This window comes from Triticum aestivum, chromosome 3D, assembly GCF_018294505.1.
Source record: "Triticum aestivum cultivar Chinese Spring chromosome 3D, IWGSC CS RefSeq v2.1, whole genome shotgun sequence".
Classification (NCBI taxonomy): domain Eukaryota; kingdom Viridiplantae; phylum Streptophyta; class Magnoliopsida; order Poales; family Poaceae; genus Triticum; species Triticum aestivum.
This window is the reverse complement of record NC_057802.1, coordinates 430,983,430-431,007,022: the sequence shown is the minus strand read 5'-3', so window position 1 is coordinate 431,007,022 and position 23,593 is coordinate 430,983,430. Positions and strand designations below refer to the sequence as shown.

Here is a 23,593-nt window from a genome sequence, read left to right as displayed (position 1 = left end):
TGTCCCAGGCAATGAGTGCAGGACCTCTACCCTCCATACCATATTTCCTCCAGAAGCAGTGCTGTAAGGCTTTGTTGATTTGCTCAATTATGCCTTTTGGAAGATCAAGGGTGCACATGAAGAAAATAGGAAGATGCATGAAGACATATTTGATGAGAGTAAGTTTGTCCCCATAGGATAGTAATGTAGAGCAACCAGCCAGTCTGCTGTCAATCCTCTTGAGGACATGAGAAAAATCTTCCATCTTAGGCTTGGAAAGTGACAAAGGTAGGCCAAGATAAGTGAAAGGGAAGGAGCCAATAGAACACCCCAGTGTGGCAGCTAGAGCTTGTAGTACCTCATTGTCAGTGTTGATGGGCACCATGGCTGATTTATCAAAGTTAACTCTTAGCCCAGTAAAGACTGTAAAATGGAGAATGAGGTTTTTGAGTTGCTCCACTTGCATGGAAGAAGCTGTCATAATTAGAACAGTGTCATCAGCATACTGAATGACTGGGAAATCAGGACAATGATGCTGTTCAAGTGGCCTTGAGATCAAATTGTTATGCATGGCCTCATTGAGAATAGACTGTAATAGATCTGCAGCAAGCACAAATAGTAATGGAGAGAGAGGGTCTCCCTGTCTCACTCCTCTTTTGCACAGAAACTGTTTCCCAGGGACCCCATTCAATAACACCGCAGAATATCCAGAGGAAAAAAGCATATCCATCCACATGAGCCATTTGTTGCCAGAACCTCTTGCAATGAGAATATCTTTTATTGACTGATGCTCAATGAGGTCAAAAGCCTTCTCAAAATCTAGTTTCAAGACAATAATCTCCTGACAGACATTTTACATTGATGAATGAATTCATAAGACCAAGCAAGACAATCCTGGATTGATCTGGCCTTTAAAAACCCATACTGGTTAGTATGCACCAGCTTCAAAATGACCTCTTGGAGTCTATTTGCCAGAAGCTTAGTAATGATCTTGATTGAGCAGTTAAGCAGTGAAATTGGCCTGAAATCATTGGGTGTGGTTGGAGCATCTTTCTTAGGTATGAGAGTAATAAATGAAGAGTTGATGCTTTTGTAAGTTGATTCTTCCATGATAAAAGTCCTCAATTAAAGTGTAGAAATCAGGGGCCAGAATATCCCAACAATGCTTGATGAAGTTTGTATTGAAACCATCAGGTCCTGGAGCTTTATCATCAGGCAGGCTTTTTATAACAGCATCAATTTCCTCCTGAGAAAAAGGTGATTCCAACAGAGAAAGATCCACATCTCTATTCAACAAAGTACCCAAGTTAAGAGGATTGAAAGTGGGCACAGAGGTACTTAATCTCTTTTTGAAGGCATTGAAGAGAATATTAGCTTTGGCATTATGTTCTCTGTGAGTGTTGCCCAAATCATCATGCAAGCTAGCAATGTGATTAACCCTGTACTTGATGGTGGCTTTGGCTTGAAAATATTTTGAGTTTGCCTCTCCAAATTTATCCCATCTAATTGTAGCTCTCTGCTGCCAGTAGATCTTTTGTCTTTCTAGAAGTGTAAGTAAATGTTTTTTAAGAAACTCTCGTCCATTCCATTCTTGTAAAGTGAGAGTTCTAAAATCTTCAATTGCATCTAGAAAGAGAATGACCTCATTAGTGGCTTTGATGGACATACTGAGTTGAGAAATTGATTTGGCCCAGATTTTGAGACATTTCCTGAGCCTTTTGAATTTTGCAGTAATTCTCTTTGCACTATCTTGGATGTTGATGGCCTGTTCCCAATTCTGCTTTACAATATCTTTGAATCCCTCAATTTGTAGCCAATAGTTCTCAAACCTGAAGATTTTAGACTTGGGAATATGTGTACCAATTTGCACCTGACAAGGTATGTGATCTGAGACAGGTTTGGACAGAGGGACAACTAGGGTGTTAGGAAAGTGAGAAGTCCAAGATTTAGAAGTGAACACCCAGTCTAATTTTTCCAGTAGTGGTGCTTGCTGCATGTTGCTCCAAGTGAAGCTCCTTCCTTTTAATGGGATTTCAACCAGAGCCAGGCTATTGATGGCATCATTGAACTTTAGCATATCAGAAAAATTGCCCCCAGATCTGCTTCTATTGTGAGGGTATATAATGTAGTTGAAGTCTCCCAAGATCATCCATTTTGTCTCATCAGGCATATGGATGTTGCTGAACCAGTTTAGGAAATCTTCTTTGGCTGCACCTTGGCAAGGACCATAAATGTTGGTAAGAATCCACGAATCACCAGTGAGCTTAGACTGAAATCTGATTGAAATAGAGAACTCATTTCGAAACAAGGTTTCACCCTCAAAAATGCTGCCATTCCAAGCTATGAGAAGCCCTCCAGAAGCTCCCACAGAGGGTAAAAAATCAAAACAATTGACCCTGTTAGGGCAAAAGTTTTTGATATATCTGAAATCAAAGTGTTCTTTCTTAGTTTCTTGCAAACAGACAATATCTGCATTTGCCTCAGCAATCTTGTTTCGAAGCGAAAGCCATTTGTTACTGTCATTAATACCTCTGATGTTCCAATTGAGTATATTCCAGGTTCTATTCATGATCAGATTGAATTAAGTCTGTAACTAGTACTATTCCTCCTAAGAGATCAATCAAAGATAACCAAGCAAGCAAGATGACAAGCAAACTCTCAGCATAACAGAGCAGAAGATCACAACGTTGCACAGAACACAGGGCAGTCTCAACACAGAGGTAAGTAATAGAGCAACTGCCATGGAGCATCACATTAGGATTCATTCTCATTACAAAAGCATTGTCTCTCAAAAGTACCATGGATAGAACATCATAAAAGTGCAACAGAGTCCCAGCTCTAATATTTCTTGTTGCTTACATAGGTAACATTAGAAAGCTATCTTAAGCAGGAAATCTATCTTAAGGCTTGAAAGCAGCCTTCTTGGATGGTCCTTTGGCAGCAGCCTTGGCCTCCTTCTTCTTCTTGGGCTGATGTAGCATCTCCTCAGAGCAGTCCTTTGCAGCAGCCTTGCAAAAGGAGACAGCAAGATTATTTACAATCTTAGTAGTAATAGCTGGAGGATCAGTAGAACAGGGGAAACAATTTTTGTCTGAGCAGGATTTCCTTCTGAAGCCATTGTTTAAAGCTTTCAATCTGAAGCTCCTTCTTACCTCAGTTTCCACCATGGGAGCCTTATCTTTTCTCTTCCTTTGGGTGTGAGCATGGGAGGTGCTGGCAGGTGGTAGAGGGGGAGTGTTACTTCTGTGCAATGCCTGGGGTGTGGAAACAACATTAGAAGAAACTTCTGGCTCCTCATCTGAATTCTTACAACAAAGAATCTGTTCACTTTGACACTTGTCAGGTATTGCAAATGGCAGAGGTTGGTTACTTGCAGAACCCTCAATGATATAAGTCCATAATTGGGAAGCAAGTAGAGATTTTGCCCAGTCAAAATTATCCACAGTCAAAAGAGCAAAAATTATGAATTTGCACCATTCAATAGGTACCTGGGTAACTTTATCTGTTGAGGCCCCAGGAGCAAAGTGAGCCTTCCAAAGCTCCAACCCCTCCTTTGAGAGAAACTCATCATCCTGACCTGAGGATGCGGATGGCAGTAATTGAATATCCTTGCCAGCAAAACTTGCATTGAAAATAGGATAAGGGAAGCCAGGGGGCCTCCAAACTGTTACCTGCAGAGGAACTGGAGATTTCTGCATTTTGATTGAGAGCTTCAGTCTGTTCAGCAGCAGGGCCATCCATATTGGCCAGAGATAGGAGAGCCTGAGAGTGGGGCTCTTTCTCAGGCAACTGAGCAGGGGCAGCAAGATCATCAGTATTGGTAGCGACAACAGGCACCTCTTCTGCAGGCAATGGTGCAACAGCAACATCTGGAACTATTGCTGCAATGGGGAGAGCAGCAGGAGGAGCATCAATTTCAGCTACAACACTGAAAGTAGCAGCAGCAACATCAACTGGCAATAGCATGTGTTGCAAAAGTGGCTCTGGTACTGGTAGTTCCATTTGAGGCTGCGGAAGAGATTCAGCAACCAGCATTTCATTCTCAAGAGCAGGCAAATGAGCTTCTGGAATTGCCAAGTCTTCTATGGGCAGCTATTCAATGGGTTGATTGAGATCAAAAGCAGCATGTGCAACAGGTGCAACTGGAGGAGGAGCAGGCAGAACTAGGGGTGCCAGAAGCTCATCCAGATCAGGAATGCCTGGTGCTCCAATAGCAGACTCAGCTGAACTAACATTTGCACTTGGCAGGCCCAAAGATAAAGTGAGCCCACTGTGATCATCTTTTGGCTGTACAACCTGAACTTCAAGAGGTCCCATTAAGTCATGTAATTCCAGAAACTCTCCAGCTTGGATTTCCACATCAACAGGATGCTGCTGCTGCGACATAGCCCAGTGACCCCAACCATCATCTTCATCATCAGCATTCAGTTCTGGAGCTTCCTCAATGACAGGTAAACCCTGCTGCTCAGGCTGCAGAAGGTGAAAGCAACTGGTCCAACCATGAGATTATTCTGATTGGGGTGATGGAATTGCTCTGGTGGCCTTGGGTGAGAGTTGCCATCTTCAGGAACTGGGTCTTCATCAGGCGGTGGCACTCCAATAGGGATATCATCCACGATCACGACAGGGCAAGTCCAAGACTGACCACTAAAGTTCTTGGCACCAGAAACCACCAGGCTTGCAGGAACATCTTTGAGAGCTTCAACTTTAACTTTCAGTGCCACAGCCGCATCACTTGATTTAAATCTGTCCCAAACCATCAACTGCCCGAAACTTGCAGTAGCATTAGATAGCTCATGAAAATTCCTTAAATCAGCAGGGAAACCGAACACCATGAGCCAGACATCTCGATTCAGATTGAAGTTTTTCCAATTCAGCCCCTCATTATGTCTTTGAAAGACAATATGAATGTCATCGTAGGCATGCGGTCCCCTGTTCACTAGAAAATCTCTATCGGCCGCGCTATGAACCCTCACAAAAGCTTGTCCAAATGGGCACTTTGTCACTTCAGAGACACCAATGCGCTTGGATTGCAGAAACTCTAGGAGGATCTCACGGACATTGAGAAAACTTACTTCTCCTTGCAGCATGGGGATGATTGTTGCAATGGCAAGATCTTCGTTGGCTGGCACAAGATTGCCATGAAGCACACGGTGGCGCGCAGGCCTCCCTTCCACCTCGATCGCATGGAAACCCTCAGGGAGAAATGGCGCAGGGTCGAATGGGAAGGTCGCCATCGCCGGCGAGAGGAGAGTAGCCGCGTTAGTCAAGACCCTCGAAGGGAGAGCTGGTTGTTGCAGAGAAGGAGGAGAGTGGTGAGAATGCGAGTAGGCACCGACGGTAATTGCTTGATTTGACTGAACAGGGGAAATGATGCCCTCTCTGACAGATGGGCTTAAATGTGGCGATTGACGGGAGTCTCGGTCCCTAGCCAAAAGTGGCTGCTGCAGGAGAGGCGATTGAATGCGAGGCATCGGTTCGGAGTTCGCGCCTCCAAACCTACAGTTATCCTTGATATGACCCAAGCGGCGGCATCCTCTGCAGCGGATTCTATTCTTGCAACTGGGCTGAAGATGACCCACACCAAGACAGCGAATACAGAAAAGGCTGTTGGGCTCCCTAGTAACTTGGGCTGGCCCAGAATTTTGTATACCCGTAAGTCCCGCCCCTCCGAGGGCCACATTATTGGGCGCAGTTAATATGGTGTGTAAAGAGGCCGGGTGTAATGAAGCCGCTGTTTGAGTTAGGCGCTCAGAAACTGAAAGAGGACGAGCAGCAACAGATCTGACCGGTGATCGGGCCGGGGATCTGACCAGAGATCTAACCGGAGAACGAACGGTGGAATTGTGGCCAGGAAAGAACCTTGGAGTTTGAACTGCTTCAAAATAGGACCTACGATCACCAGAACGGTTCACCACAGTCCATTCCTCGTCAAGTTCTTGCTGATACAGCCGGAACTCTTTGTGAGAATCCGGTCCACCATTGCCCCAAAGGAAAACCCCAAACTGAAAAGATCATTGACGCAATTCCCCCCTTTGATGATAGCAAAACCCACACTCTTGGAGGAAACGCTGAACTTAAAGGACCAATTTTGAAGGCAAGAAACTTTGAAACGAGAAGCATGACCCCCAAAGCAGGATTGAAGCATGAGACTGACCGAATCAGCATTGATACAAAGTTTAGATCGAGTCACCGCAGCCACCAGGAAGAATTCCTTGAGTTTGCCACCCTCGAAATGATTGATTGGAACACCAAATTGCTTCCAGATGTAGGCTTCGAAGGCCAAGCCTTGTTCGAACTTGAGGTCAGAGAGAGCCATCACGTCGATGGAGATCGAACTAGCGAGCGGTGGCTGCCAGTGTCCGGAGTGACGACCGGCAAATGAGGGATGTGGACACCGGGGCCGGAGTGACCACCGGTGAGGGCAAGGTTGTGGCCAACCACGATAATTTGAAAGAGAAGATATTCTTGTTTCCAATGTGAGGCGCGTCAATCAACAATGATGTAAACTCATCGGCGGATTATTTGGGACCTGATGCTGCCATAATTGGTTAGTGCCACCAACTAGTGCCATGGGATGTTGGCATATCTGGATGCAGAGAAATGACAAAATATTCCAAGCTCGTACAGCTTCAGTACTCTCATGGAGACGATTGCTCAGATCAGATCTTCTCCTCCTCAAACATAGGATAAAAGCAAATAAATTAGAACGCACTACATTTTGTTACGGCCCAAGTACCACACTGTCAAGACCAGGCCTCAACACCCACGGGGCCGGAACAGGCCCATCGCATTCGGAGGCCCAGCGGCCGCTTCCCAGCCCACGTTTGGGACACCCGGAGCAGGGTTAAGTAGGGCGAGGGTTTTCAGGAGAGGGGCATCGAAGAACTAGAACCTGGCGGTGGCTCTCCCTTTTTTCCCCTTCCCTCTCTGGTCTCCTCCGATCCCGGATTCTTGTAACTCTGATTCTGTAAACAGCCACCTATATTGCTAGCTATAGATCCGGAGCGTAACAAGTGGTAATCAGAGCCTCTTTCCCTCACCGATCCGTCGTCGTTTTTCCCTCCGATCTGGCGGGTCGTTTCCCATCGATCATCCAGACAAGGCGACGCAAGGCTGCGACGATGGAGGAGCACACCAAGGCGTTGGCGGATCTGACGGCGGCCATCTCAGCGTTGACGACCAAGATCGACGAGATCCACCCGGTCGTCCTCGAACTGCAAGGGTGGAAGCCTACGATCGAGCTGTCCGTGGAGGAGCTGCGGGCCGAAGTGGGTGATCTGCGCTCTCATCTGGTGCAGGCGGCGCCGGGGAAGACGTCCGCGACACTGGACGTGGAGGCACCAAGGAGGGAGGCGCCACCGGCGCGATTGGGGGATCTCCCTCCCCTGCTTCCTCTGGCGGCACCAGCATCGCGCCAAACGGCGGACATGGAGTCGGCAAGGAACGGAGGGCCGCCGATCCGCTTGACGGATCTGCCTCCTCTGCTTCCTCTGACGGCAGCGGCTCGTGGTGACGGCAGGCAGGGCCACGGCTTCACAACACTTCACCGGGGGAAGTCACCGGGTAAGCACACCCTGGGGGCGCCTCCGGTCACCGGTGCGTTCGATTCTCATCATTCCGGGGAGAGTTCGTTTGCGGGGGATCGCAATTTTTCTCGCCTGCCTTTTCCTCCGCGTTTTGATTTCCCCATTTTCGACGGCAGTCAGCCTCGGCCATGGCGGCTGAAGTGCGAAGCCTATTTTCGAGTCTGCTCACTCTCTCCCGACACTTGGGTGAGTTGTGCTGCTATGTACTTCACTGATGGGGCTCTTTCCTGGCTTCAAGCTACACAAGCACATCTTCTGTACTCTAGTTGGGCCGATTTCGCCGCTGCTGTTTGTTTGCAATTTGGTCGGGAGGAATTTCAAGTTCTTTTGCGTCAGTTTAATGGTCTCAAACAGACTGGGTCCGTGACCGAATATGCGGACAAATTCACTCAGTTCATGCATAATCTCACTGCACATCACACCTCTTGGGAGCCGGCTTTCTTTATTACTCATTTTGTAGATGGTCTGCTTAAGGAAATCAGAGCTGCTGTTTTGTTGCATCGACCCCAAACGCTCGATACTGCCATGGATTTGGCCTGTTTGCAGGAAGAGGTGTTGGAGGCTATGAAGAGAGACGATCGGCGGGCTCCTAGTGGCTCCCATTCCCGGGCCATTCCGCGCACAGCCCTTCCCCTACCACCTCCACCACCACCTCGACAAGTGGCGAGGAGCAGCTCGGATGCGCGTGCAGAGGACCGCCGCGCCACGGAGGCGGCTCGAGCACCGGCAAGCGACTACCGGATGTCGACGCTGCGTGCCTACCGAAGGGCCAAGGGGCTCTGTTTCACCTATGGTGAATGGTGGGGCCGCGATCATCACTGCGGGCCTACGGTCCAGCTTCACGTCGTCGAAGAAATGCTCGAGATGTTGCACTCGCCGGCGACAGACACGGAGGAAGAGCAACTGGAGGCGCCATCGGCAGATTGTTGTGTGCTGTCTAGAGAGGCGGTGGAAGGCGCCGACTCGCCCACAACTATGCGCCTCCATGGCTGGGTGCAGAACAGAGAAGTGCTTATGCTGATTGACTCCGGCTCGTCGCATAGTTTTGTCAGTTCGGCTCTGGCTGAGAGGTTACAAGGGGTTCACGCTACTCGACACCCGTTCTCAGTCCGAGTGGCCAATGGGGAGCAGATGCGCAGCAATCAGGAGGTTTTTGACTGCCAGTGGCGATCTCATGGGGTGGAATTCCACACCACGTTCAAAGTTCTGCCGTTGGGGTGCTATGACGCCATTCTCGGCATCGATTGGCTCGCCACACATAGCCCGATGCAGGTCCATTGGCTGGAAAATACGATGAGCTTCGAGTACCAGGGCAAGCGAGTGCATCTGCAGGGAGCTCGGTCCGACACCACCTCCTGTCAGATGATATCCAAGGACGAGCTCAATTTCATGATACAGAACTCTGCCGTCGCTCGAGTGGTGCAACTTTGCGCCCTTCAGGAACAGGCCAAGGAGCCACCATTGCCAGCTGAAGTTAGCGAGCTGATTGAGCAATATGAAGTGCTTTTTGAAGAACCAAGGGGACTTCCACCACATCGAGCGTTCGAACATGCTATTCCATTGGTGGCAGGAGCGAAACCGGTAAATCTCAGACCATACCGACACAGCCCAGCGCAGAAGGATGAGGTGGAGAAGCAAGTGGCCGACATGCTCGCCCAAGGAATCATTCAGCCCAGCGTGAGCCCGTTCGCCTCACCTGTGTTGTTGGTGCAGAAGAAGGATTTGACCTGGAGGTTTTGCGTAGATTATCGCCACCTCAACGCGATCACGATCAAGAACCGCCACCCCCTCCCCATCATTGACGAGCTGCTGGACGAGTTGGCGGGCTCGTGTTTCTTTACCAGTTTGGACCTGAGGGCAGGATATCACCAGATTCGCATGAGACAGGGGGATGAATACAAGACAGCCTTCAAGACGCACCATGGACATTTCGAGTTTAAGGTCATGCCGTATGGAGTCACTGGGGGCCCCAGCACGTTTCAAGGGGGCATGAACATCGTCCTATCCCCGCTGTTACGCAAAGGAGTGCTGGTGTTCATTGATGATATCCTTGTCTACAGCTCAGATTTGATCACTCACGTTCGGTTGTTGCGCCAAGTGTTCAGCCTGCTGAAGGAACACCATCTCAGAATCAATCACAACAAGTGCTCTTTTGCTCGACCTAGTTTGCTCTACCTTGGGCATGTAATCAGCAAGGAAGGGTTCGCACTGATGCAAAGAACATCGCGGCCGTCCAGTCTTGGCCGCCCCCGACAACGGTGAAGGAAGTGCGTGGATTCTTGGGATTAGTAGGGTATTATCGGAAATTCGTCCGTGGTTTCGCCCTCATCTCCCGGCCGCTGACAGACCTGCTGAAGAAAGGTACGGTTTTCCGCTGGACGGACGAGGAAGAAGGCTCCTTCCAGGCACTCCAGCAAGCCCTGATCTCAGCTCCTGTTCTGGCCTTACCCGACTTCAAGAAACCTTTCCACTTGGAGACCGATGCTTCTGCGCACGGAATTGGCGCGGTCCTCTCCCAGGACAAGCATCCAGTTGGGTTCCTGAGTAAAGCACTCGGGCCGCGCAACATCGCCCTGTCTACTTATGAGAAGGAGGGGCTCGCGATCCTGATGGCCGTGGATCACTGGCGCCCATACCTGCAGAACGATGAGTTCACTATTCACACCGACCAACGGAGCCTCATTCACCTGGAAGATCAGCGCTTGGCAACTCCTTGGCAACAAAAGATCATGGCCAAACTCCTGGGCCTTCACTATCACATCATCTACAAGAAGGGCACTGACAACCGAGCTGCCGACGCGCTCTCTCGCTGCCCAGGCCCGCCTCAAGGTGATCTGGCAGCGATCACTTCTGCTGTGCCCGCCTGGCTGGAGGACGTACAGGCAGGTTATCAGGTGATGAGGAAGCACAGAAAATCCTCACCAGGCTTGCAACTTCACCAGAAGGATTTGATGGTTTCCTGTTGGATAATGGTGTCATTAAGCACCGGGGCCGGGTTTGGCTTGGGGGCAACGTGGCCATCCAGAGGCATGTTTTGGAAGCACTACACGCCGGTGCTATCGGTGGGCATTCAGGATTCAACGCTACTTATCGTCGAGTGAGACGTCTCTTTACATGGCCCGGCCTTAAACATCACGTGAAGCTGTTCGTGGAGGCGTGCCAGACTTGCAAGCAGGCCAAGCCGGAGCGTGTGCGTTACCCAGGCCTCCTGGAGCCGTTGCCGGTGCCTACACAAGCATGGCAAATGATCACGATGGACTTCGTGGAAGGGCTACCGCACTCGTCCAACCACAACTCCATCTTGGTGGTGGTGGACAAATTCTCCCGGTACGCGCATTTCATTCCGCTCAGGCATCCTTTCACCGCTTTCCAAGTGGCGCAGGCTTTCGTCTCTCATGTCTAGAAGCTCCACGGCCTTCCGGAGTCGATCGTCTCTGATCGGGACCCCATCTTCACAAGTGTGCTGTGGAAAGAGCTTTTCCGGTTGACGCACACTCAACTCCGTATGAGCACGGCTCGTCACCCCCAGACGGACGGGCAATCGGAACGGGTCAACCAGTGCTTGGAGACCTTCCTGCGCTGCTTCGTCCACGCTTGTCCTACCAAATGGTACGTATGGCTCCCCCTAGCTGAGTTCTGGTACAATACGTCCCCGCACTCAGCTCTTGGCACTACTCCTTTCGAGGTGCTTTACGGCCACGCCCCGCGTCATTTCGGCATCATCGACCCTGTGGCTTGCGCTTCTCCCGACTTGGCGGAGTGGCTCCAAGACCGCGCCCAGATGACGAACCTCATTCGTCAACATCTGCTACGGGCTCGCCAACAAATGAAGGACTCCGCGGACAAGCGTCGTTCCGACAGAGTATTCGAGGTGGGCGATTGGGTGTTCCTCAAACTGCAACCTACGTCCAGCGATCGGTGGCTACGCGCAGCAATCAGAAGCTCGCCTTCCGCTACTTCGGCCCCTACATGGTGCTCCAACGCGTGGATGCAGTGGCGTACAAGCTGCAGATGCCCGAAGGCAGCTCCGTCCACCCCGTGTTCCATGTCTCCCAACTGCGGCAAGCGCTTCCGCCCACGGAACAGGCGATTCAACAGCTACCAGCAGCGGCAGCACCGACACCTATGCCAGAAGAAATCCTGGAGGACCGCGTCATCCAGCGGGGTGGCGCACCCGTACCCCAGGTGCGCGTTCGTTGGACCGATCAGCCACCCGAGCTAGCCACTTGGGAGGATCGGCCAGAGCTTCGCACCATTTTCCGAGCGCGCCAGCTTGGGGACAAGCTGTGTCTCAAGGAGGAGGGAGTGTTACGGCCCAAGTACCACACTGTCAAGACCAGGCCTCAACACCCACGGGGCCGGAACAGGCCCATCGCATTCGGAGGCCCAGCGGCCGCTTCCCAGCCCACTTTTGGGACACCCGGAGCAGGGTTAAGTAGGGCGAGGGTTTTCAGGAGAGGGGCATCGAAGAACTAGAATCTGGCGGCGGCTCTCCCTTTTCCCCCCTTCCCTCTCTGGTCTCCTCCGATCCCGGATTCTTGTAACTCTGAGTCTGTAAACAGCCACCTATATTGCTAGCTATAGACCCGGAGCGTAACATAGGATAAAATATTCCAAGCTCGTACAGCTTCAGTACTCTCATGGAGACGATTGCTCAGATCAGATCTTCTCCTCCTCAAACATAGGATAAAAGCAAATAAATTAGAACGCACTACATTTCTTCCCCCTAGGCGTGTCACGGTTAAACTTCACCAGGGAGCGTAGCAATTGTGAGACAAAAAAAGCTTTTGTTGTAACCTGTGGATAGTATTCCATCCCAAGCTAAACTACCATAGTGAGTACGTATCATAGATTTCCACTAACTTTTGCTGTAAGCTGTATCTGTCGTAGTCACAGTGAACTCACTTTGAGTTTCAGAAAACCCTGTATCTGTCCTGTTCCTCCCCAGGTTCACGCCGGGCTCATTTGGCTCTGGCAACTTGGCGTTCTCGCCGGCCAGCATCATGACAACCGAGGACATCATCGGCCTGTTCCTAGGCTGCACGTCGACGCACATGAGGGCAACCTGTATGCACCTCCGCACCTGGATGTCATCGCAGCTGCTGCCCATCGCACCGTCCAGGAGCTCCGTGCTCCTGCCTTCCTTCCACAACATCCACGCCTGAAAAATGGTCAGCATGATCATACATTAGCAACACAATTAATGAAAGATCGACCACCCGTGGCAGCTAATCATGCTGATATATACTCCTACTTACATAACCGCAGAGGTTTAGATCGAGCTCGGCGTCATAAAAGCCTCGGATTTTCTTGCCGGTGACGATCTCCAGCACCATGACGCCGAAGCTGTAGATGTCGGATTTGATGGAGAACACGCCGTCCATGGCGTATTCCGGGGACATGTAACCGCTGATGATCGACCACCACCTCACAAGTCAGCATGTAGTACAGCCCATCTCGAGAACAGTATACAACGATTTCAGAGATCATGATACTCACTATGTCCCGATGACCTTCAGGGTGTACGCCGTTGTCTGGTCGCCTCCGAACATTCTCGCGATGCCGAAGTCGGATATCTTGGGGACCATGTTCCTGTCCAGCAGCACGTTGCTCGCTTTCATATCCCTGTGGATGATCCTGACCCTCGAATCCTCGTGGAGATAGAGCAGACCCCGTGCGATCCCCAGAATGATCTCAAAGCGTTTGCTCCATCCTAGCAACTTACGCTTTGCATCATCTGCATGGTAATACATTCACTGAGATAAATTAACTGTGTCCATTTGATATAGGAAAGTGGTCGCGAGTTTTCTCTTGTGCAGCAAATTGTTGAACTGAACTGACCAAATATGAAGGTATCCAGGCTGTTGTTGCGCATGAACTCGTACACGAGCAGCCTCTCGTCGTCGTCGATGCAGCAGCCGAGCAGCCTCACCAGGTTCCTGTGCTGGAGCTTGGCGATTAGCCTCACCTCGTTCTTGAATTCCTCGACGCCTTGTGATGATTTCTTGGACAACCTCTTCACAGCTACTTCTTGCCCATCCTCAAGCCTTCCCTGCTCATTATTATATTTCGTAAGCATTAAACTAAAATAACATGCGGAGAATCACCACTTATCCTAGTAATTTCACTTGATCTTTGTGATCTTACCAAATAGACAGGGCCAAATCCACCTTCTCCCAGCTTGCTCTCCGCTGCGAAGTTGTCCGTGGCGGCGAGGATCACGGCGAGATCGAACAACGGAAGGTCCAGATCGTCTTCGCCGCAGCTCATCTTGTTCTCGTCGTCCCGAGCTGGGCTCAAATCAGCAGTGTGTTTTCTGGCCCTGAATGGAAGCACGTTGCCTCCACTGCCTGGCGCCGTTTCAGGCGCCTGACGCCGCCGCTTCCTCCTCGCCTTGTATCTCCAGAAACATAAGCAGCCAGCGGCTGCCAGAAGAAGCACGCCGGAAATAGTCGCGGCGACGGCGATCACCATGGGGCGTCGGCGCTTACCTGAAACTGCAATCAAGGCATCTACATCTGACTGCGCGAGCCGGATGTACAGGTCCTGCACGACCGCCGGATAGTGCCGCATGTTAAGCAGATCGGTGGCCCAAATGACGCACCCGCGGTTGACGCCCCCGCTGATGTTCGCGGCGGAGTAGGCTCTGCAGCTGCAGTTGGCCAGGCACAGCTGTCTGCACTCGTCCAGCGTCATGTCGGCGTGCACCGTCGCGTTAGTCGCCTCCGGCAGCTTCATGTTGTTCACCGGCCAGAACCCGTCGCCGTCCCCGCAGCTCAGCTTGGTCTTCCTGACGCAGCCGCCGGAGCCGTCCCTGAAGCTCCACTTCCGTGACCGCGGCTGGAACCCCGGCAAGCAGCTACACTCCGGCGAATGCGCGGTGTCGCAGTAGGCGAAACCGAAAGGCCCGCACCTGGCGTAGCTGTCGCACGGGTCGGTCGGGTGGTACCAGAAATTGTTCCACGCGCCGTCGGCCCACACGTACCGCTGCATCAGCCCCGTCGAGCCTTCCACGACGAGCCGCGTCAGCAGAGACGAGGAGCTGATGTAGTAGGTGCCGTACGTCTCGTTGGGGTTTGACACGAGCGCGAATGTGTACTCCTCGGTCTTGAGCTCCGGCACGCCGGTGAGCACCACGCCGTTCCACGGCCCGGTCGTGAAGATCTTCACCGGGCCGCGGAAGAGGAAGAACTCAGGCAGTCCGCCGGTGAGTAGCTTGACCGTGTACTCCCCCGGGGAGGGGTCGGCGGGGCTGCTCCACGACGTGATGTTCCAGGCGAAGCCACTCCTGTGATCCACCCCGATCTTCATGCCGGGGAGCTGCGTGTCCGTCGGGTAGTCGAAGCTCTGCCATGTCACGCTCTGGCTCGGTCCACTTCCATCGGAGCTCACGACCAAGTTGCCGCTGTCGAGAAGCCGAGCGGTGGCCTTGGTGGTCACGTTTCCGGTGGGCGCCGCGGAGGACCAAACGGTGGTGTTCTGGCCGTCGACGACGACAAGGCGGCCGTCGGGAGAGAGCTTGAGGACGCCCGGGGATTCGACCACCGGGTCCCGGCGGTTGGCGACCCACACGACGGTCTGTACCGGGATGCGTGCGTACCAAATGCCGATGTAGGTCCTGCCGCCGGAGCTGCCGGGCGGGCTGAAGAAGCCTAACCTGAATGCTCCACGGGCGGAGAGCAGCGTCTGGTTGCCGGCGATGGACGTGGTCAGGTCGATGGTGTCGGTGGCGATCGATATGGGGAGGTAGGTGGCCGCGAAAAGGAGGAGTAGAGAGAGCGCGCGCCTCCTCATCAGCTCTTCTATGATCTCTTTGCTTTGGAGTTGGCCGCTCAAATACGAGCTGCCGCTGGCCGGCGGCCGGCGGCCGGTGGAATATGTTATACTGTGTGAATGAAAACTGATACTCTAGTTGAGTGGCTGCTTGAGTGCTGAAAGAAGTAATGTTGCTTCACTTGCTTATTAGCTGAAAATGTGGGCTGGTCAACATCCGGAACAGCGTGTTGGCGGACACCGCCACATGGGTGTTCAAACTACGATATCACGATGCACTTGGATGGTTACATGTCAGTCATCATCAGAGAAGAAAAAAAATGTATACTTGGATGTGTGGTCAAACTTCGGTATCACGGTATCAGATCCGAGTATTGCGGTGCACTTGCAGTGTTTTTTTTTTCTCTTTTTGCTAGCAGCGGGGTTTTGCCAGTTCGTTTTAAATATAGAAACTAGCAATCTGATCCTGATGCGTAACAGTTTAAGTACTAAAAATGGGACACCCTATGTGCAAGTTGCCTTAATAAACAGTTTTGGTTCAGTCACCCTGCTGTCTGTTCAATGCACTTGGATTGGCATACGGCCTGTGATGCGGTTGGGTTGAAGGAGCATCGCACCACCGTGCATGTACAGTAAGTAGCCGCCTTCTTTTGGCTAAAACGTTGCTCATTATGCACGGCTTCCAGTAACTACATCTTTTTTAAATTTCTTTTTAGAAACAAGGCCGAGTCCGGTGCTAACTCAATGACGAAAAGACCCACAACCCACTCAACACACACGACAACTCAACACAACACATCACAACCCACAACTCATCGGATCCCAAGAAACACAACGCGAGGATTACATTGAATAGATCCCGGATGAAATTATTGTATTGAAAATCAAAAAGAGAGAAAAAAGCCATCTAACTACTGCCATGGACACGTAGGTCCTGTGAAAACGACGTCATCATGGAGGCAGCAAGGTTGATGAAGATCGCCTTCGTGATGGGTTCCCCTCCGACAGAGTACCGACCAAGGCCTCTAGATGGGATTGTGGAAGAACAAAGGCTGGCGGCGGCGAAATAATTGTTTCGGGTCTTGCTCTGGTGGTTTCTGGATTTTAGGGAATTTATAGCGCTTGAATTAGGTTGAACGGACCCACAGGGGAGTCACAAGCTCACATGGCGCCCCGGGGGCGCCCCCTCGAATGTCGTCTAGTGCATCCCTGAAGCTTATAGGGTCTCTTCTGTTCACAAAAAACCACCGTAAAATTTCATCGTGCTTGGTCTTCGTTTGGTATGGTTTTTCTGCGAAACAATGAAATAGGCTAAGAAAACAGAAACTCGCACTGGGCACTAGGTTAATAGGTTAGTCCACAAAAATGATATAAAATTGTATATAAAGCATACAAGATTGATTACAAGATTGATAATATAATAGCATGAAACAATTAAAAATTATAGATATGTTTGAGGCGTATCACACGACAATCCACCGATTTTATGCCCCCGTCGCTTGCACTGGTAGCACTTGATCATCTCCTGCTTGAATGCTCACCCACCGTGACTTGAATTGAGGCTTGGCTGGGAGCGCGGCCCATGAAGCTTGACGAGACCCCCACGCAGAGCGGCTGTAGCCGCATCCCCGAGGCGTCTTGATGGCGCCAACTGTGATAGGGGCGGACCAGATGCCAAGGATTTGGAAGGGGATCCTCCGAAGTGCTCCCGGGACAGGAGGACGCCAGTTGCTACGCAGTAGATCACTACTAGGGAAAAGCCTAGCAGTAGCGCGGTCCGCCGCGCTACTGCTACGGCGCTACAGCTAAACAGTAGCAGTAGCGGTGGTTTTCCCGCGCTACTGCTATACCTACTTAGCAGTAGCGCCGTTTTAAGAACGCGCTACTGGTAGTTACTGGCAGCGCCACCCTACCCGCGCTACTACTATTATTACGTATTCTATTTCATTTTTATTTTATGTCGTATTCATACACCATTATACATGTTAATCCAACTTGGTCACTTCGGATCCGTCCACTTGACACTAATCTGCGGTTCTTTCACCCAATGATATAATAACTCATCATCATCATCATAATATCATTAACAACTTATCATCATAATACATCATTGTCATATAACAACTCCTCCTCCTCATCATTTTCGTTCATGAGACATCATATAACAACTTGGTCACTAGTCATAATAACAACTCCTTCTCCTCATCATCATAGTCATAATCAACACTAACTAATTGTTCTTAATACATAGGACCTACTCCTCTCTCCTAGGTAAAATACCATAAAACAGATAAACCGGTCCATCTCCATAATGGAGAATGGAGATAAACCTATCTCCAACTTGTGGCTTGCGCACATTCATATTGTCTCCAATTAGTTGTGTGTGCGCATTCATCACTTTGCTTAATTCTTTGATTTTGAGCCTTCCATCATTTGAAGAAATTGAGTATGCAGTGTGGTAAGCCTTCGAAGGAGTTGGTCGTAAGCTAACCATATGCATATCACCTTCGGTAAATGGCATGTAAGGCACAACCTCCTTCGGGAGCCTCTGTTGAAAAACGTAATATTACATATATAGTTAGCAATGTAGTTTACTTAAGAAGAATGTATGCAATGAAGTTACCATCATTAACAAAATCTTACCAAGTTTTTGACAATGAAGTTACCAGAATGCAATTTATGGATTAGTGGCACGTATCCAGTAAAATTTGGGAGGATAGAGTGATTGGTTTTAAAGGCCTCAACACCATCTATGAATGAGACAAGATAACCTTTCTCCTCACAATTAAGCTCGGAGTCATAGCTGTAGTATGTCCTGTCTATAGCCTTCCGATTATCTTTTGAAGATAAGAAATAAGCTGACAATTATAAATAATTAAGTTTAGTACCGATGAACACTAAATATTTTTAAATTAACAATATAAATTACTTAAGTTAATAAATTAGTTTGACAAACTCACATTTAGGAAAAACAGGAGGCATATCCACATCCACCCAGATGTCGATATTATCACCATCATCATCTTCGGGAGGAATATCAAATGTTACTTGCATAACCTCGTCAAATCCATATGCCTTGCAGAGAGCTTCCCAATTAGAGCAATCGGAATGGGAGTGATTGACCACATTGTACAGCTTAACCAGAAACACATAACCATGTTTAGTTCTTAAGTGAGCCCTCCTCGTCTCCATATTCTCAAAGTCTTTGAAACCGAGCTTCTGCCTGCAATACATATGGTTTTGCATGGCATGGGATGTACTAATCGAATTGGAAAAAATCCAGAAATTACACGTTGAACAAAAGAAGCACAAGTGATGATATTAATTATGATGAAATGCTTGTCGTTGCGTACCGTACAAACATCAAAGGTCTCGCCCAGCTTCACGGTGAAAAACCTATCATTTTGCAGGTGAGCATACCTATCGCACAAACCCCGGTCATCGTAGCAGTAATCGCACTCTGGGATCCTATCGTCATCAGACATCTCCTGTGTTCAAAATTCAAAGTTTAAACATCTAAATTTCAATATATGTACTACAAAAACTAAATTCGATCATTAATATTCATCACGGTTGACTTTCAGTCTGTCGAGTCTTCCTTGAAAACTCTCATCTCACGTGGTGTATATGGTGGGCACTCCCTCTCTGATACATTCGACCGTCGGTGATGGTAGCTCCTCCCTTCGTTCCTGAGTGCATTACACAAATTGTCTAGCACACAGGAACGAAGAAGAAGCGACCCCCACGACAACAACAGTCGGGATTCTTCATCTCTGACATTTGTGACCATCGGTGATGGTCGTTCTTCTCTTCCTTCCCGTGCATTACCAAAAGGTCTATCACGAGAAAGAAGAGGAAGAACGACCCCCATGACAACAGTCGGCATTCTTCTTCTCTCATATATGGTGGAGTCCCGACAGACTTAGAGTCACCTCGAAATGTCGTTTAATTATCTTTCTATAAAATCTGGGCCACTCGATATTTCGTACATATTCTAGCACAAGTCATGCCAAAATTCACGGAAAATCCGGCATGACCTTTGCTAAAAAGGACATATATCAAGCGCCTGAAATTTGCCGGAATGGAAATTAATCAACACTCTGGCAAAACATAGGCCACTGTGAGGTGTTCCCTGCAAACATAGGCCACTTGGGCAAGCACTAGTAGTACACAACACTACATATCACATGTCTAAATCTCCATCATATTTGAAAGACCTACATTGAAAATTTTCTATTCCATGAAAATTGTCACAGCTACTCATCTACTACTCTACTACATCTATCAAAACATCTACATCATCATCGACATGGGGATTTGGCTGGTCTCACCTCGAGGTCGGAGGGGGTCGGTGACGAGGACGAGGCGAGGATGATGCAGGGCTCCTTGATTTATGCAAAAACAAAATATAAACAAAAACATTATTATCCTCATTTTAGGACTTAGTGAAACCCTATAAGCTATCAACTAAACATTATTATGCGGATTCAAAAGACCTACATTTACTAACAATTTGTAAAACCTAGTTCTAACCCTAACAGCTATCCATCCGTCCATCTATCTATCCAAAGCATTACTAAAAAAACCGAGTTTAATCCATCTGTCTATCCATCTATCTATCCAAGCATTACAAAAAAAACTAATTTCATCCACCCATATATATGAACACCTAGGGTTAATTACATATATCTTCTATTGTACACAAAAAACCTAATTAGTGCTCTAATGATGAAATGGGCTCATATATATGAACACATAGGGTTCATATATATGAAAAAATTTAGTAAAACACTACCTACCTATTCTATTAAAAAAACCTCCATTCTACCTACATTTTGTATTTTATCCTATTCAAAATACATACATTCAAAATTTTCCATACAAAGAGAGGTGGGAGGAGAGAGGAGAGAGGAGGAGGGAGGAGTCAGGGGCAGTGGGAAGAGGGAGGAGAGAGGAGGAGGGCAGTGGGAGAAGGGAGGGAGGGAGGAGGGGTAGGAAGGAGGGAGGAAGGAGGGGAGGAAGGAGGGAGGAGGCGGGAAGGAAGGGGGAGGGAGGAGGAGGGAGGGAGGAGGAGGGAGGTAGGAGAAAGGAGGGGTAGAGAGGAGGGCGCATGGCGAGAGGAGGGGGAGAGAGGAGGGCAGCAAGAGGAATAGCGAGGGAGGAGCTACCTCGATGGAGGAGGAGCGGGAGTGACAGCGGTGGTGGGCGACGGTGGTGAGGAGATGGAGAGCGGTGAGGAGAGTAAGGAGTGAGAGTGATGAGAGAGAGAGGAACTAGGAGGGGGATAAGATGACTTAGTAGTAGCGCGGGACAGGAGACAAGCGCTACTGCTAAGCCTAATAGTAGTAGCGCTTTTTCCTGGACCAGCGCTAGTGGTAAGGCTAAGCATGTAAAAAAACATCAAAAATACATTGGTCATCAATGATCTTTTTGTGTAGAATCTAAATTGACAGTATGAATCCTCACCGGTTTAGGAACCGGTGAAGACTCATATTGCGGCCACAGATCCTACACACAGAGTTCAATGAAGACCAAGTGATTGTGATAGTTTGAGAAGTAACATATTTAAGGTGGTTGATGACCCACAAGTATAGGGGATCTATCATAGTCCTTTCGATAAGTAAGAGTGTCGAACCCAACAAGGAGCAGAAGGAAATGACAAGCGGTTTTCAGCAAGGTATTCTCTGCAAGCATTGAAATTATCGTTAACATATAGTTGTGTGATAAGATAATTCGTAACGGGTATCAAGTAACAATAGTAAATAAGGTGCAATAAGGTGGCCCAATACTTTTTGTAGCAAAGGACAAGCCTGGGCGAACTCTTATATAAAGCAAAGCGCTCCCGAGGACACATGGGAATTACTGTCAAGTTAGTTTTCATCATGCTCATATGATTCCCGTTTGTTACTTTGATAATTTGATATGTGGGTGGACCGGTGCTTGGGTTCTGTCCTCCCTTGGACAAGCCTCCCACTTATGATTAACCCATCTCGCAAGCATCCTCAACTACGAAAGAAAAATTAAGATAAATCTAACCATAACTTGAAACATATGGGTCCAAATCAGCCCCTTACGAAGCAACGCATAACCTAGGGTTTAAGCTTCTGTCACTCTAGCAACCCATCGTCTACTTATTACTTCCCAATGCCTTCCCCTTGGCCCAACTCATGGTTAAGTGTCATGTAGTCGACGTTCACATAACACCACTAGAGGAGAGACAACATACATCTCCAAAATATCGAACGAATACCAAATTCACATGATTACTTATAACAAGACTTCTCCCATGTCCTGAGGAACAAACTAAATACTCACAAAGCATATTCATGTTCAAAATCAGAGGAGTATTAATTATCATTAAGGATCTGAAGATATGATCTTCCACCGAATAAACCAACTAGCATCAACTACAAGGAGTAATCAACACTACTAGCAACCCACAGGTACCAATCTGAGGTTTTGAGATAAAGATCGGATACAAGAGATGAACTAGGGTTTGAGAGGAGATGGTGTCGGTGAAGATGTTGATGGAGATTGACCCCCTCTCGATCAGTTGATCGTTGGTGATGACGATGGCTTTGATTTCCCCCTCCGAGAGGTAAGTTTCCCCGGCAGAACAGCTCCGCCGGAGCCCTAGATTGGTTCTGCCCAAGTTCTGCCTCGAGACGGCGGCGCTTTATCCCAAAAGCTTCCTTATGATTTTTTCCAGGTCAAAACACACCATATAGCAGAAGATGGGCATCGGGGGCCTGCCAGGTGGTCCACAAGGCAGGGGGCGCGCCCAGGGGGGTAGGGCGTGCCCCCACCCTTGTGGATGGCTGGTGGGTCCCCCTGGGTGCTTTCTTCACCCAATATTTTATATATATTCCAAAACAATTCTCCGTGAAGTTTCAGGACTTTTGGAGTTATGCAGAATAGGTCTCTAATATTTGCTCCTTTTCAAGTACAGAATTCCAGCCGCTAGCATTCTCCCTCTTCATGTAAACCTTATAAAATAAGAGAGAAAAGGCATAAGTATTGTGATATGATGTGTAATAACAACCCATAATGCAATAAATATCAATATAAAAGCATGATGCAAAATGGACGTATCAACTCCCCCAATCTTAGACCTCGCTTGTCCTCTAACAAAAGCCGATATCAAAAAATATGTCCACATGTTTAGGGATAGAGGTGTTGATAAAATAAAATACGGACATGAGGGCATCATGATCCTCTTTAGAACAGCAACATACATTGTCATATAATTTCTTATGCTAAAGTAACAATTCATTCACAACGTAGAGCATGAATCAGAAACTTCATTAAAAACTAACAAACTATGATCTCAGTCATTGAAGCAATTGCAATTTATCATAACATCAGAAAGAGTCATTATAAGAGCTTTTCAGCAAGTCCACATGCATGCTCAACTATCATTTAGTCTTTCACAATTGCTAACACTCACGCGATACTTATGGGTTCAAAGTTTCAATCGGACATAGAGAAATACAGGGGCTTATAGTTTCGCCTCCCAACCTTTTACCTCCAGGGTAATGTCAACAATAATACTTTATGATAACCTACATCCGAGTGGATATATATATATACATCTATATATATATATATATATATATATATATATATATCTCCAACACATAGTGCTTGCCAAAAGAAAAAGTATGAAAAGGAAAGGTGAAGATCACCATGACTCTTGTATAAGGGTAGAAGATAAAAGTAGATAGGCCCTTCGCAGAGGGAAGGAGAGGTTGTCATGCGCTTTTATTGTTGGATGCACAAAATCTTAATGGAAAAGAACGTAACTTTATATTGTCGCTTGTGATAAAGAACTTTATTATGCAGCCTGTCACTTTTATTTCTTCCATATCACAAGTTCGTATAAAGCTTATTTTCTTCAAACTAATAGATCATACATATTTAGAGAGCAATTTTTATTGCTTGCACCGATAACAACTTACTTGAAGGATCTTACTCAATCCATAGGTAGGTATGGTGGACTCTCATGGAAAAACTGGTTTAAGGGATGTTTGGAAGCACAAGTAGTATCTCTACTTGGTGCAATGAATTTGGCTAGCATGAGAGGGAAAGGCAAGCTCAACATGTTGGAGGATCCATGACAATATAACTTCTATTCAGATATAAGCAAACATAACTCATTATGTTGTCTTCCTTGTCCAACATCAACTTTTTAGCATGCACTACTGCAGAATGCTGCTAACGCGACACTACGATCAGAGACCCTTCGAGAAACT

General features: G+C 48.3%; 2 protein-coding genes across 2 annotated transcripts; both read right to left on the bottom strand.

Annotated features, from left to right (window-relative positions):
• Window positions 1-2,754: 2,754 nt before the first annotated feature.
• On the bottom strand, window positions 2,755-4,295 carry LOC123074857 (uncharacterized). The gene is made up of 4 exons (XM_044497589.1): window positions 3,651-4,295; window positions 3,468-3,556; window positions 3,132-3,299; window positions 2,755-2,987 (listed from the first exon to the last, which is right to left on the bottom strand). Exons 1-4 carry the CDS (start codon window positions 4,012-4,014, stop codon window positions 2,880-2,882), a joined length of 729 nt encoding a protein of 242 aa, XP_044353524.1. The 5' UTR covers window positions 4,015-4,295; the 3' UTR covers window positions 2,755-2,879.
• A 7,937-nt stretch (window positions 4,296-12,232) lies between these two features.
• LOC123079398 (receptor-like serine/threonine-protein kinase SD1-8) lies at window positions 12,233-15,487 on the bottom strand. The gene is made up of 5 exons (XM_044502167.1): window positions 13,716-15,487; window positions 13,410-13,620; window positions 13,068-13,305; window positions 12,827-12,977; window positions 12,233-12,729 (listed from the first exon to the last, which is right to left on the bottom strand). The coding sequence occupies exons 1-5, from the start codon at window positions 15,360-15,362 to the stop codon at window positions 12,427-12,429; spliced, it is 2,550 nt and encodes an 849-aa protein (XP_044358102.1). The 5' UTR covers window positions 15,363-15,487; the 3' UTR covers window positions 12,233-12,426.
• Window positions 15,488-23,593: the final 8,106 nt, after the last annotated feature.

Coding starts and splice junctions, on each gene's coding strand:
- LOC123074857 (XM_044497589.1), bottom strand. CDS start 4,014: ATGCTGGTTGCTGAATCTCTTCCGCAGCCTCAAATGGAACTACCAGTA. Junction 3,557..3,650: donor AATCTCCAGTTCCTCTGCAG/GTAACAGTTTGG, acceptor CCGCATCCTCAG/GTCAGGATGATGAGTTTCTC. Junction 2,988..3,131: donor CTCCCATGGTGGAAACTGAG/GTAAGAAGGAGC, acceptor TCCTTTTGCAAG/GCTGCTGCAAAGGACTGCTC.
- LOC123079398 (XM_044502167.1), bottom strand. CDS start 15,362: ATGAGGAGGCGCGCGCTCTCTCTACTCCTCCTTTTCGCGGCCACCTAC. Junction 13,621..13,715: donor GATTTGGCCCTGTCTATTTG/GTAAGATCACAA, acceptor AATAATGAGCAG/GGAAGGCTTGAGGATGGGCA. Junction 12,730..12,826: donor ATCTAAACCTCTGCGGTTAT/GTAAGTAGGAGT, acceptor ACCATTTTTCAG/GCGTGGATGTTGTGGAAGGA.